General features: G+C 41.6%; 1 protein-coding gene across 3 annotated transcripts in view; it reads left to right on the top strand.

Annotated features, from left to right (window-relative positions):
- Positions 1–4,893, top strand: part of LOC110210440 (pyrethroid hydrolase Ces2e-like) — a 38,864-nt gene extending 33,971 nt beyond the window's left edge. For 2 of the 3 annotated variants that reach the window (XM_020989418.2, XM_078149441.1), the window contains exons 12-13: positions 1,261–1,339; positions 2,253–4,893. In XM_020989418.2, the coding sequence (XP_020845077.1) occupies positions 1,261–1,339; positions 2,253–2,436 (263 nt within the window). In that variant the 3' untranslated portion in view covers positions 2,437–4,893. The other variant, XM_020989420.2, reaches the window with a different exon arrangement.
- Positions 4,894–15,489: the final 10,596 nt, after the last annotated feature.

Below are 15,489 nucleotides of genomic sequence, written 5' to 3'. Positions count from 1 at the left end.
TGTGATTCTTGTCCTTGTGCTTCCATAAATCCTGCACTGAGGATCTGCCCAACATACTAGAAGCCTTCCCTCCCTCCTTTCCTCCCTTCTTTCCTCCCTTCTTTTCTCTATCCCTCCCTCACTCCCTTCTTCCCTTCTTTGCTCCATCCCTCCCTCTCTCTCTTATTTCTTTCCTTCCTTCCCTTCCTTTCCTCTCTCCCTTCCTTCCTTCCTTCCTTCCTTCTTTCCTCCCTTCCTCCTTTTCTCCAGTTATTCTTGATTCACTTTCTCTACCAGTGCATCCATTTGGGGATTGTTAGACAAAAGTCTCACTTTTAACAATCTTTGGCGTTAATGGTGGTAGATGGTCCCAAATCTATGTTTTTGGAAGTCTTCTCTCCCTATTTTCACTTTCTTGCTCCTGTTCTGGCAGAACTGGAAAACCAGTTTATCCATTTATCTGTTTCATGACTTGCCGTGGCCAATGAATTCATTATCTTTTGACCTAGCTGCAGCTGCTGAGCCTGTCTGCACTGCCCCAGGCAGAGGTCCTTAATAGAAGGCATTATGTGGGGAAGGGGCCATATGCAAAGACTTTGCTGTTACTGGAGTTTGTGCTATGCTGTTGTAGCTTAGAATAATAACAATTATTACTATAAATGACACTTATATTAATCATGCCATCATTATAATTACATATGATAAAATATGTTATTGTATAATAATAATATAACATGTAATTTATATATAATACTTTATTACATTATACATTATTAAAGTAAGTATATCATGATATAAATATAGTATAATAATGATAGGTAGCATTTATGGAACACTTTTACAAGTTTTTAAAGCACTCCATAAATATTATTTCTCTTTTTTTCTTTACTCTCCCAAAAACCTTGGGGCACAGGTGTTATTATTATCCCCATGTTTCAAACAAAGAAACAAAGGCAGACAGAGATTAAGTGACTTGCCCAGGGTCACTCTTCTAGTCAACATCTAAGCCTGGATTAGAACTCAAGTCTTCCTGATTTCCAGTCCAGCTGAACCTCGTTGTTTTTTGGGCAGAGACTCAGTTATGGAGTCAGACAGTCGAGGCCAACAGAAGCCCTGGGACGTCTTCTAGAAGGGGAGTGACATGATGGAAACTGCTGGAGGAAGATCAGTTCAATGGCCAGAGCAGGACTGACTGGGTGGCTGGGGCTGGGGGCTGGAGGAAAGGAGGCCTTTGGGTCTGCATTTTGGCCTTAACCAAGACGTTTCTTTTTCTGGTCCTAGATTTAGGTGAGGCAACAGAAGAGGAAAAGCTCCTGAGCCACAGGATCATGAGCTACTGGGCAAACTTTGCCCGATACGGGTGAGAAAGCTGTCTCTTGGTTTCCTAATGGTTTGCCTGAAGAGTAGTGCCTGTTCCTAGGCACGTGAAAGTTTCTCACTTAAACAGAAGTTCCCTGATTGAAATTTGTTGAGAAAAAAAAAAGTTCATTCAACCCAGAGGTAAAGTGTGGTGAATAGCCCTTCCCCAAATTCATGGCCAGGGTTGGGGGATGGCATTCCTTTGGCAGACTCACCCTACACATGGGCGTCTTGAAACAAACACAAGAAAGATCAGCACCTCTTCTGGCCCAGACCACCACCCTTGAGTCTCAGTGACTTCTCTTCCCCTTTGGGAACCATTAGAACAGGTGGCAGTGGCAAGAGTCTTGGACGTGGAGTCCAATGTTTTGTTTGATTCTTGGTGACCCTATCTGGAATTTTCTTGGCAGAGATACTGGAGTGGTATTCAATAGCAAACTACTCCAGTTGGCCATTTCCTTCTCCTTTCCTTATCCTTCTGCAGATGAGGAAACAGAGGCAAACAGGGTTAAATGATTTGACCAGAGTCACACAGCTAGTAAGTATCTGAGGCTAGATTTGAATTCAGATCTTCCTGACTCCAGGCCTAGGTTTATCCACTGTACCAACTAGATGCTCCAATGAAATGGAGTCCAATGATATGAGTTCAAATCCTGACTTTGCTACTCATTCGCTATGTGAGTCCTTTCAGTCTTTGGACCTTCTACCTCAGGTGCATTAGAAAGGACCAACATGAAAGGTGAAGACCAACTGCTTAAGGTTGGGTGTACACGGTCTCCATAGGTGCTACCACTGTCATCTGACCCTGACCTTGGGGCGCCTTCTTTTGCTCCCAGGCTGAGCTGATGGTGGCTTCCTATACTTGCCATTGGAGTGGCCCATTTCAGTTCTAAATGTTTGGTTTTTCCTCCCAGGAACCCAAATGGTGCAGACCTTTTTCACTGGCCAGTCTATGACCAGAAGGAAGAGTACCTGCAGCTGAATTTGCATCTGTCTTTGGGAAAGAGCCTGAGGAAGGATAAGTGGGAGTTCTGGACCAAGACCCTGCCTCAGAAGATGAAGGAATCATGGCCAGAAAAAGCCCGAGTGGAGTTGTGATCTCTAAGCCGTTGTGATCACAACCTTTTTTGCAATTGTTGCAGACCAATGACACCCAATCACTTCTTTTGAGTAATTCCTTGGCCTCAGCGAAAGCATATTGCAGTTTTGAGTGAAATACTTTGACTCTTACTCATTACTGCTATGGGAAAGGAATTTAAATGATAGTTAGAAGGAAAAAAATCATTTATAGAATGCCTACTCCATGCTGGCACTGTGCAATGGAAACACTTTTAGCAATATCATCTGATTTAAAAAGGACCTTCCAATTCTGAGACAGTGGGAATCTGATGAGACCAGCCAGTCCATCCTTTCTCTAGAGGAAAAAATCCCTAGTTAATTTCATCAAATTATAGTTGAGATGGTTTCATTTTCTGTCATTCTGTCTCTAGGGCACTTGGTAGAGAAAGAATTAATGCTTGATGATTGAATGATTGACTTAGAGGTGAAGGGTTATTAAAAATCATTTAAAAGAATGAACACTGAGGCACAGAGAAGGGAAAGGACTTGTCCAACGTAATGAAGACACTAAGCAGCCAGGTCCTCTAACTCCAAATCTAAAGCTCTTCTTGATACACTGAGCTGCTGCGAGGAACTAGGGAAAATATTGGATGTCGCTGTCCTGCTTTATCAATTAACTAACATTTTCTCAACAACATTTCTGTGAGGAGAAAACATGGTACACTAAGAGTCCTGAAAACAAAACTTCATGATAACCCCGCAAGTCAAGTGATTCCTTATTTGCAAAGGAGTTTCTTTTATACAGAAAAAAAAATGGTGAAATCAAAGGAAATGCTTCCTCTTCTCTGTTTGATTATGCTAACAAGATATGTCACAATAACAAAATATTTTACTAACAACATACATGCAGAGATGTGCTAGTCAATGTTTGACAATCAGCTCTCTGAAAAACACACAAGACATACTTTGAAGTTATATTATTCACATTATTTACATCACCTTATTAAGTTTAGAAATCAACGAAACAATGACCCAAACCCAATTTGTAATGGATGCCAATTCTGAGGTGAAAATGCTCATGCTGAAAATTTAACAACCAGCTCTGGTACAAGTCCATAGGATACAGGGATATATGGCAATAAAACATCATCTTCATTAAGAAAAATCAAATACCCGTTAAAATCTTTTTGTCACTAAGAAGCTTCTGATTAAGAAAATGAGGCATAGTTGATATAGGGTTCAGACAATGAAGGCAGGATACAGATGATAAAGAGCGTGAGGACAGGTAGATGGCAGAGTCACCTCACATCTGGACTTTAAATAGCCAGCAGTCTAGTTTCTCTTGTCTCAGTTTTCTTCCCACTCTAGCCCATTTTCCATTCAGATCTGACCATGTCACCCCTTACGTGATAAACTCTAGTGGTACCCTTTACTTCTAGGATCAAATATTAAACCCTTTGTGTGGCTTTTAAAGACCTTCAGAATTTGAACCCTCCCCACCTTTTCCTGCACTTTGCTCTCTCTTTGGTCTGGTGACACTGGCCTCGTTGGTATTCCCGGATGAAAACATTCCATCTCTGGGTTCTGGGCACTCTCTCTGGCTGCCCTTGTGCGTGGAACCCTGTCCCTCCTCATCTGCCCCTCCCCGGCTTCCTTCAAGGCTCAGCTGAAATCTCACCTTGTGCCAGAAGCCTTTGCTAAGTGCCCCTTAATGCTGGTGCCTTCTTACTGTTGATCATCCCCATGTTTGCCTTGTGTATATGGTGTTTATCCTTAGGCGTTTGTAGCTTGTCTCCCTTCATTAGATTGTGAGCTCCCTGAGGACAGTTTTTTACCTCTCTGCATCCCCAGGGCTTGAGTGCCTGGTACCTGATGTGCCCTTTGGAAATACTTGACTTGTCACCCACCAGCTGTGTCATGTTGGAATATCTTTTTCCTTATGAACTCAGTGGGAATAATAAAAATGACACCACCAATCTCCCAGAGTTATTGTGAGCACCAGAGAATATCCAAACTGGACAAAAGCTTAAAGAATATCTGATCCAGGGGCAATCAGCTGGCATGGTGGATAGGCGCTTTCCCTGGAGTGAGGAGGACCTGAGTTCAAATCCAGCATCAGATCCTTTCTAGTTGTATGACCCTGGGCAAGTCACTTAACAGGGTTGCTTAAAAAAAAGAATGTCTGTTCCAACCCACTCATTGTATCACAGAGGACTCAAGGGCTTCACCCCAAGTCACCCAGCTAGGACGAGGCGATGAGGGGGCGCCACCTCAGGTCTTTAGGCTCCAAATCCTTCACTTGTTGAATATGTCATCTGAATCAAGCTTCACTCTCTTCGGACTTAAGCAGCAGCATCACTACAAGACTCTTGTAGTTTGCTGGGAAAGTAGAAAGAATAACAGTGTTTATCTGTGAAGAGTGCTCTGTGTTTTGTATCCTGTTTGGATGGATTTTTATTAACTATAGTTAATTATAATAATAATAGCTAAAATTTGTATTGTGCCTACTATGTGCCTACCATGATACTATGTGTTTTACAACTATTATCTCATTTGATCATCACACTAACCCTGGGAGGGAGCTGCTATTATTGACCCCATTTTAGAAATGAAAAAACAGGTAGACAGAGGTTGTGACATGCCCAAAGTCATACAGTTAGCTGGCTATGTTGTTCAAATGCCAAATGTAGGTTTGCCTAGAAGACTGTTTTACAGAGAATTCATGCAAGGCATGTGCTCACATGGAGGTTAGAAAAAGTGATACAAGGGCACTCTCAAGGTCTCTCTGAAGAACTCTGGAATTGATTTCACGATGTGAGTCACTGGCAAAGGACCCCCCAGCATGGTGCGCCCACATCAAAGAAGATACTGTGCTGTGAGTGAAGAATTACACTAGCACACAAGAAACGTTAAATGCACAGATTGAGAGACATCTCTGCCCCAAATGTCCATATGGACTATTTGTGTCTGACCTGTGCTTTAGCCTTCTGAGCTCATTTTGGTCTTCTCAGCCACAGACACACTCTGTAGCTTGACTCCAACATAGTGATGTCATTTTCATCCTCTTTGGAGAACAAAGGACAACAGCTGACCAACCAAGTGTCTGAATCAGGATTTGAACTCAGGTCTTCCTGATTCCAAGTGTTCCATTCCAGTGTTCCATTCATCCACTGCACCACAGAACTTGAAGGCTCTTGGAAGGTTGCTTTTTCTGTTTCTATCTAGATGTAGTTCTAGGTGCATTACAGCTTGGAGGAAGCTGGTTGAGCTGGATTCATTTAAGAGATTGCAGCTCCAGTTCCTGGAACAGCTATTAAAATTTCTCTGGGGACAATTCTTGGCATGATGTCAATGGAAAGCAAACAATCCAGGGAAGGTTCTGAGAGGCACGTCATTTGTTTGCTGAAGAGCTTATGTTGGCAGGGCAGCTGGGTGGTGCAGTGGATAGAGCACTGCTCTGAAGTCAGTAGGACCTGAGTTCAAATGGGCCTCAGACCAAACACTTGATACTTACTAGCTATGTGACCCTGGGCAAGTCACTTAACCTCAATTGCCTTTAAAAAAAAAAAACAAAGAAGACAATAACACCTGAAAGGTGATGCCATGACTTATAAGCAAATCGTATTTAAGTGAGGAAGGGAAGAGTAAGTCACCAGCCTCACTTTCTCCTCCAGAGCCATCTGGGTCTAGTATCATGATATAGATCAGGATAACTGGAGATGACCCCCCCTCCCCAGTATATGATAGAGTAGGGTTATAAACCTAGGCCTCCCTTGACTTCAAGACCAGCCCTCTTTCTACAACACTGGTTGTTACTTCTCAGTGGTATGGTACAATACTCCAAAGATGTATTGTGTCAACTATGCAGAGGATTGTGATGCATGGTGGAAGGGATACATAATTCAGATGAGATGCACTTTCCCTCAAGAGCTTACAATCTAATCAGGGTGCGGGGGGAGGTTAGGTACCTACTATGTGCTAGATATTGTGCCAGGAGCCAGGGTACACATACAAAGAATGAAACAATCCTGATTCTCCAGGAGCTTACATTCTAATGGAGAAATTAATAAGTATATAAGTATATGAAAAAAATAAATACAACACAAATAGAACTCATTATAATACATACTATTAGATGGGGTTGGATGGTTTTGGCCAACTTTTCCATGCTAGTTTTGGGCACCTGTAAAGTGTAACTCAAACACCTTTGGGGAAGTTGCCTTCCTCCTCTTTGACCTGCTCAATACCAAGTCCTCATATCCCAGCCAGGAAGAAGTTTGTTGATATTTGCCACCATGCAATTAAATTTAATTCACTGCAATAGATATTTATTAAATAATCCACTGCATGTAGGGCATTGAGCAAGAAGCTGTGGATAAATGAGAAAAAAAAAAGAAAGAAAGAAAGAGAGAGAGAGAGAGAGAGAGAGAGAGAGAGAGAGAGAGAGAGGAAAGAAAGAAAGAAAGAAAGAAAGAAAGAAAGAAAGAAAGAAAGAAAGAAAGAAAGAAGAAAGAAAGAAAGAAAGAAAGAAAGAAAGGAAGGAAGGAAGGAAGGAAGGAAGGAAGGAAGGAAGGAAGGAAGGAAGGAAGGAAGGAAGGAAGGAAGGAAGGAAGGAAGGAAGAAGAAAGAAAGAAAGAAAGAAAGAGAAAGAAAGAAAGAAAGAAAGAAAGAAAGAAAGAAAGAAAGAAAGAAAGAAAGAAAGAAAGGTGAGAAGGGGATGCCCTCCCAACATGGAGAAACACCTGTTAAAGTCTCCCAGGCAGAAGACAGAGAGTCATATAACAGGAAATTCTAGCAGGCAGATGGGCTGGAAAGTACCATAGGGCAGCTGGATCCTGGAGGGCTATCATTGTTCAGGCTGAATTAATCTCAGCTCTCTGTGCTGCTGCAGACAACCAGAAGCAGAACTGTTCCTTACACAGTCTCCCCCATACACATAAAAAGGGAGCTGGTAGAGCACTGGATAAAGTGCTGGGCTTGGAGTCAGGAAGACCTGAACTCATATCTGGTCCTCAGCCAGTAGCTGTATGACCCTGAGTAAGGCATGCAACCTCTGTCTGCCCCAGTTTCCTCATCTGTAAAATGTGGTTAATAATAATACTTTATACCTCCCAACATTGTTGTGAGGCTGAAATGAGATAATATTTGTAAAGTGCCCTGCAAACCTCAAAGCACTATGTAAAAGCTGGCTGTCACCATTATTTCTTAAATCCTCTCATACTCAAATGCACAATCCCCTCCCAGTACTGTTCTTTCTCTTCACCCATAATCAGTCACTCTAACTATGGACAAACAGCTCAGTCTGTACCTAGACAGGTCTCTAACCATTCTCCAGTCCAACCACAGTCCTAGAGCTACTTCCTGACTCCCTGCTAACCTTCACTGTCCTAGTACAGCTCTGACCTCGGTTCAAGATGTGTGGATTTTTAAGTCATTTTCTTTGTATAATTAAGCAACTAGGTAGTGCAGTGGATAGAATACTGGACCTGGAGTCAGCAAATACTGAATTCAACACAAGCCTCCAGACATTTATTAGCTGTGTGACCATGGGCAAGTGGATTAACTTCTTTTTGCCTCAGTTTACTCATTTGTAAAATAGGCATAATAATAGCACCTACACTGCAGGGTTCTTGTGAGGATCAAACGAGATACTATTTGTAAAGCACTTAGTAAATTTTAAATCATTAAACAAATGCTAGCTATTATTAGCTAATATTATTATTAATTCCAAATCATTTTCCAGAATTGTTGGTCCAATTCACAGCTCCATCAACAATGCATTAATGTGTCTGTCTTTATACAACTACTTCATCATTGACTATTCTTATGTTTTGTCATCTTTCAGTTTTCTGGTTGTGAAGTGAAACCTCAGGGTTGTTTCAGTTTGCATTTCTCTTATTATTGGTGATTTGGACCATTCTTTCATTTAGGTATCCCATAAAACACTGGGGCAATGGGGTGTCCTTGTCCAAAGTAACACTGGCAAGTTTCCCACCGTGTTTCAGCCAGGTCTCCCCCTTACAGCTCTAGAGGATATCCACAAGGGATTGTGGGTGATTTTCCTAAGGCTATTGACTATAGTTCCTGTTCTGCTCTGTTCTCTCCAGTATCATTAGACCCAGTTCTGGTTAATATCTCCTCATTATTATTGATACCAAAGATTGCCTCCCCAGTATCATTTTAATCAATTAACATCAATCATCTTTCACAAAGTAAAAAAAAACTTCTTTTCTGAGAAGTACAAACATGCCAATGGGACTCTCCTCTCTACCACCTTGGTCCATGAGAACAGGTTTGAACTTAAAGCAGATGCTGTTGGGCTGGGTCAAACAGATTGCTCCTCATATGTGCCGGCAAATCTGCTGATATGGACTCCAGATCCAGGACTTCTGATGGCTGACTCTTCTGACCTTTCAAAACTTACAAGATCATAGCTGTCTCCCATACTCTGCCTGCAACTGGAAAGAATAGGCTGAACAGGGACAGAAGAGGTGCTGTGCTAGGTGAGAAAGGGCATGAGACCCTCCCCCATGCAGTGACACATAGCAGTTCAGCCCCTTAAAATGCAGTCAGTGAGAGACAGAGTAGTCCCTGCGGTGGTATTTGTTTTTGGTTTTGTTTTTGTATATACATTCATTTCCATCACAGCAGCTACTGGAAAAGGCTTTTCTTACCACAGTTATCTTGTTCACACAAAATCTTTTCAATTCATGTAATCAAAATTAACCATTTTACCTTCGGTAATTAATTCATTCTTTACTCATAGCCACGAAGGGCAGATGACCTATTCTTCCTAACTTTTTAAGGCATGATTTTTAATATTCAAGACATTTCTATGATCCTAAGGATCACCTCATAAAAGCAAGGAGGGATAGAGGGAAAAAAAACAATGTTACAAACAAATTTTCTTGAGAATTCAGCAAAGTACTCCTGAGGCCATTTAAATCCTGTAAGATCATTTTATAGATATGTAAACTAAGGTCCAGATGATGGGCTGTGGCCCAAGTGGAAGTCTTTGCCCCTTGCCCCAAAGGGAATCTGGCTCCCTTTGTCTACAGGATCCAGCCCCTCATCTCCCTTTGAAAGCCTTAGCCTACCTTTTAATCTTATTCAGATGCGCCTTTGCCCCTGCCCTAAAAAGGAATCTGGCTCCCATTTTTAGGTTCTTTATCGATTCCCCTTGTCAACTCCCCTTATTTTCCTTTGAAAGCCCTAGCCCCACCTGTTAAATCTTATTCAGATGCCTTTCAGTTCCTTCATTATCTATTCCCATTGTCTATTCAGTCTCTTAGACATTCCAATCCTAATTACCCCCAGACCCTTTTCCCAGACCATTTTCCCAGACCCATCCCTGGTCACCCAGATTATATAAGATCTACCCTGGCCCCCATTCGGGGCTGAGAATCTGATGCCCAAAAGGCTGAGACCTTCTCATGCCTGCTCGTCATTACGGGCATCACCTGGCCTAAGTGTTTTATCTGGCTGAAAAAGATTTGAGTTGAATTCTTTCAGACAGGGCCCGGCACCCCAATCTTGGGGTGTCCCCCAGCAGCACCCCAAAGTCCTAGACCTTTTCACAGACAGGCAAAGAGACTTGGCCAATATTACACAGGAGACCTTGGTTGATCTTGGCTGCCTCAAAGCAGATTGTCTCAAAACAGAAATAGGAAGGAGTATGACAAATCAATGAAAGATAGAAAAGATCTGCAAAGACTTTAATACTGACGTATTTAATTGAATGGATCTGCAATTTCATCAATGTGGATATTTCACTTTAATGACCCAGATCACAGCCATCCATGTCTGCCTATCCTGTGCTACTCTTGTCCATGTCATCCCACAGGTTTGCCTTCTGGGACCCTCCACCCAGAATATTGAGGGCTGTTGTCCAGGGCTTCAGGGCATCAAAAAGATAACAATGAAACCCACGGGCTGTCCATTCGTTATCTCTTATCATTACCACTTGACCAGCCATCGCCTGTTTTAATTATACATTTCTTTTATGACATACTTTATTCCTCTTGTTCATGATTTCTTATCTGTAACATATTACAGTCTGCTCATGAGCACAATATGGCTGTGTGGTTTTATGTGTGCATTTAATAAGGGCTTTTTTATTCATTCATTCATTCATTCATTCATAATCATTCCAAAGAACTTGCTTTAACTGTCCACATAGGAAAAAAAACATATGAATTGAAGAATGCTTATAGTTCAAACTATGATATGTAGTTGGATAGACAATCTATAGGCCTGTGTGCACGTAGGTGTTTGTGTGTATGTGTATGGACAGGCCTATAGGTTGTTTGTCCAACTGCATATCATAATCTGAACCATAAGCATTCTAAAAATATATATATAGATATACACACACACACACACATACATACATGTATATATAGGAACACATACATATGTGCCTATATCCACAAATGGCCATATGTTATTCATTTTGATTTCCTGCCAATGGCCTGTCTTTTTAGTTCCAATGAATAGTAACATGGACCCAAGAAACAGTGAGGTTCAGAAGTCTGTAGGCAGGAAGGGAAGCAGTATTCATAGTTCAATTTGTAATACAAAGATCAGTCAAGAAATATGAAGGCTTCCATGTACCAGATTCTGTGCTAAATACTGAGAATACAAAAAGAAAAAAAAAAGAAAAAAGGAAAAGACAGTCCTTATGCTCAAGGAAGGTCCATTCTAATGGGGAAAGACAAAAAGGAAGCTGAAAACCAAGGAGGAGGAAGAAACAGAGAAGGAAAGGAAGGCACCCGGCCTTGGGGTGAAGTCAGCAGTGCCACCTTGAGCAGGGTGAAGATATCTTTGGCCTGGGATTCCTCCTTACGTTGGAGATTCTGAGAGAAACCAGCCCATCAGAAGGGGAGGCCACAGGTGTGGAGGGTACTTCCAGTGTGAGTAGTCAGGGGTGGAGTGAGCTTCCTGGGTGAAGAGGTTTCTGTGGCATGGTATATTGAGTCATGCTTGCTAAATGTATTTCCCTCCATTCTATTTCCCCAGTTTATTCTATTCTCTCTCTTCTTTCACCCTGTCCCTCCTCAAAATTGTTTTGCTTCTGACTATTGCCTCCCAATCCTAAATGTGTCTTCTTAATTGCTTATTGCTAACTTTAATCCTACTAAAGGCATTTATGCTAAAAAGTCAGCAACCTTCTTACAAGGAGAAAATGCCGATAGACTGTCTTAGGAATGCTCATTGTAGCAGATTCAAATTTTAATGTGGTTCCTGGTAGAAATAGATTACCAGAAGGGTTGAGGAGAGACTCCCTATTCATCTGCTTTTCTCCTCCTAATAGGAAAGATTTCTATCTGTTAGAAAACAAGCCTGGATATGACAGGAAGGAAGGAAGGGAGGAAGGAAGGAAGGAAAGAAGGAGTAAAGAATGGAGAGGGGGAAGAAGGGAGTGAGGAAGGAAGAAAGGGAGGGAGTAAGGAAAAAAGGGAGAGGAAAAAGGAAGGAAGGAGGGAAAGAAAGGAAGGAAGAAAAAACAATTTCAATTGAATAATGAGATTGGTCCCTAGATTATAGTAAGTTTAGAAGAGAGCCAGAAGATAGGAAATGAAGGTACCAGTTGTAGGTAATTTTTTTAAGAAGTTCAAAAGACATATACAGGGAAGAAATATGTAAGATGAGAACTAGTGGGACTGGTAGGATCACTTGTGTAGAAAGGAGGAATGAAGGAAAGAAGGGAGGAAGGAAGGAAGGAAGGAAGGAAGGAAGGAAGGAAGGAAGGAAGGAAGGAAGAAAAGATGGAAGGAAGGAAGGAAGAAAAGATGGAAGGAAGGAAGGAGAAAAGATGGAAGGAAGGAAGGAAGGAAGGAAGGAAGGAAGGAAGAAAGATGGAAGGAAGGAAGGAAGAAAAGATGGAAGGAAGGAAGGAGGAAGGAAGGAAGGAAGGAAGGAAGGAGGAAGGAAGGAAGAAAAGATGGAAGGAAGGAAGGAAGAAAAGATGGAAGGAAGGAAGGAAGGAAGGAAGGAAGGAAGGAAGGAAGGAAGGAAGGAAGAAAGATGGAAGGAAGGAAGGAAGGAAGGAAGGAAGGAAGGAAGGAAGGAAGGAAGGAAAGAGAGTAGTAACCAGGTAGGAAGTCAGGCTGGATGTTGATTGAGTTATAGAACAATTGATTGATAGAGTCTTTCTGGGAATAGTACTGGTTTTGGGGTTTGTTTGTTTTTAAATGTTCTCAAACCAAGAATTGGAAAGGAAAGGGTGAGTGGTTGAAGGAAGGGAGGGGAACACACATACATACAATTATGAAATAAAGAAGCAACATTTTGACCTATACCCAGGATTAAATAGAACTGGAAGTTTTGTCTTAGCATGTCCAGGAAAGGACAATCTGGGACTTTCAGACTCACAACTAACAGAACAGCTTAATGCTATTACACAATGTCCCTCTTCTCTCCTCCCAGTAAATCCCTCTGTCTATTGTAAATGCTTGATGACATTACAGTGTCCCTATTGCTATTCATCTCTGAATCCAAATGGATGAGAATACGAGGTGACAAAAATTTTCCTGTAAAAGCAGCTCAGTTAGCAAAGCATGGCTTAAAATGCCTGTCTCTACTTCCCAAGGTGAAGTTATTTGCACAGCTAAAGAGGAGTATGGTTTAACTGGGAACCATTGTTGGGACATATTCAGGGGCCTGCTTGAAAATGCTTTAACAACTAGATCTCCCCCCCAAAAAAATGTACTCACAAACCACTTTTAAGTTTTATTTGCATTATTAATATTTTCTCTATATGTTGCATCTGCTGCCATTTTCAATAACCTTTCTTCTTCTAGTGTTTAGTCTCTCCAAGTATATCACCCAACCCACATCTCAGTGGCAGTTATCTACCTCTTCTTCTTCCAGTCCATTTCCCCACTTTCCCCAAGGAGTTTTCCTCTCCATTCTAAATCTTGCCCTTGGACTAGGGGACACCAACACACATATTAGTTAGCGTTCTCTCAAATACTCTAGTTTCCCAGCTCCCCAGTCTCTCCAAATCCCATGAGCTATTACTGCCTCGCATTTCAACCATGCACAGAGAGAGTCATACCCTAGATCATGCCTTCACACACAAGTAATCTACTTCCATTATTAAGAATTCAGAAATCCCTTTATCCATCTGTGACTTTCCATCATTCCATCTTTCCCTATGCTTTCTTCCTCTTTGTCATGACTTGTGGGGGCAAAGCCAAGATGGCAGAGTAAAGGCAGGGACTCACCTGAGCACCCCCCCCAAAGCCCTTCAAATACCTTTTAAAAAATACTCTAAACAAACTCCATAGCAGCAGAACCCACAAAAAGACAGATTCCAACAAATTTACAGCCCAAGACAACTCAAAAGGTCAGCAGGAAAGGTCTGTTGCACCAGGGTGAGAAAGGAGCACAGTCCAGTTTAGGCCCCACCAGCACAGCCCCAGCCATAGCAAACCAGGAATAGGCCTTGGGAGTGCTGCTTCCAGAGCTGTCAGCTCACAGACAGTAAGGGGGTTGGCCAAACAACTGGTCAGAAGGAGATTACAGGGGTCTTTCTGCTAGCACTGAGGTAGGACTCCGTTGCTTTACCCATACTCAGATACAGGTGCTGGGTGGCAGTCCCAGTGTGAGGAGGAGAACTAGCACAGCAGAGCTTGCAGCCATAGTTGGGGGGTGGGGGGGGGACTTTCCTCACAGTTTCAGGGCAGAAAAGAGTGCTTATGTTCACTCACAGACCAGAGAACAGGCCAGGAGAGTAGTAAATACCTCTCCTTAGATCATAACACCTTGGAAGAGCTTACATGTCCCTAGAAATATCTGTGAAAACAGCTGCACAAAACCCCTGAAACTTGTGACAGTGCGCCCTCCACCCTGGAAGCAGAGCCCTACTAATAAAGACTTAAAAGTCAACTAGTAATCTGGGGAAATGAGCAAATTACAGAAAAAAAAACAAATTCTTGACTATTGAAAGTTACTATGGTAACAAAGAAGATCCAAATACACACTCAGAAGAAGACAACAAGGTCAAAGCTCCTACATCCAAAGCCCCCAAATAAATATGAATAGGTCTCAGACCAAGGAAGAACTCAAAAAGGATTTTGCAAATCAAGTCAGAGAGATAGAGGAAAAATTAGGAAGAGAAATGAGAGTGATGTCAAGAAAATCATAAAAAATGAGTCAACAACTTGGTAAAGGAGATGTAAAAAAATACTGAAGAAAATAACACCTCAAAAAAACAGACTGGGCCAAATGGTAAAACGGGTCCAAAAAGCCAATGAGAAGAAGAATCCCTTAAAAAACACAATTGGCCAAATGAAAAAGGAGGATGAAAGGCTCATTGAAGGAAAATACTTCCTTAAAAATTAGAAGGGAACAAATGGAAGTTAGTGACTTTATGAGAAATCAAGAAACAATAAAACAAACCAAAAGAATGGAAAAATAGAAGACGATGTGAAATATTTCATTACAAAAACAACTGACCTGGAAAATAGATCCAGGAGAGAGAATTTTAAAATCATTGGATGACCTGAAAGTCATGATCAAAAAAAGAGCCTAAACATCATCTTTCAAGAAAGTGTCAAGGAAAACTGCCCTGATATGCTAGAACCAGAGGGTAAAATAGAAATTGAAAGAATATACCAATCACCTCCTGAAAGAGATCCCAAAATGAAAACTGCCAGGAATATTATAGACAAATCCAGAGTTCCCAGATGAAGGAGAAAATATCACAAACAATCAGACGGAAATAATTCAACTATTACAGAGCCTCAGTCAGGATAACACAAAATTTAGCTGCTTCAACATTAAAGGATCAGAGGGCTTGCAATATGATCTTCCAGAGGGCAAAGGAGCTAGAATTACAACCATGAATCACCTACCCAGCAAAACTAAGTATAATTCTTCAGGTGAAAAAATGGATATTCGGGGCAGCGAGGTGGCTCAGTGGATAAAGCACCAGCCCTGGAGTCAGGAAGACCTGAGTTCAAATGTGACCTCAGACACATAACACTTACTAGCTGTGTAACTCTGGGCAAGTCACTTAACCCTAATTGCCTCGCCAAAAAAAAAAAAAAAGGATATTTAATGAGATAGAGGACTTTCTAGCATTCT

The sequence above is a fragment of the Phascolarctos cinereus genome, unplaced genomic scaffold (genome assembly GCF_003287225.1).
Source record: "Phascolarctos cinereus isolate Bilbo 61053 unplaced genomic scaffold, phaCin_HiC Scaffold_2;HRSCAF=192, whole genome shotgun sequence".
NCBI classification, from domain to species: Eukaryota; Metazoa; Chordata; class Mammalia; order Diprotodontia; family Phascolarctidae; genus Phascolarctos; species Phascolarctos cinereus.
The sequence above is the reverse complement of the archived record's forward strand: the minus strand, read 5'-3'. Positions and strand labels throughout refer to the sequence as shown.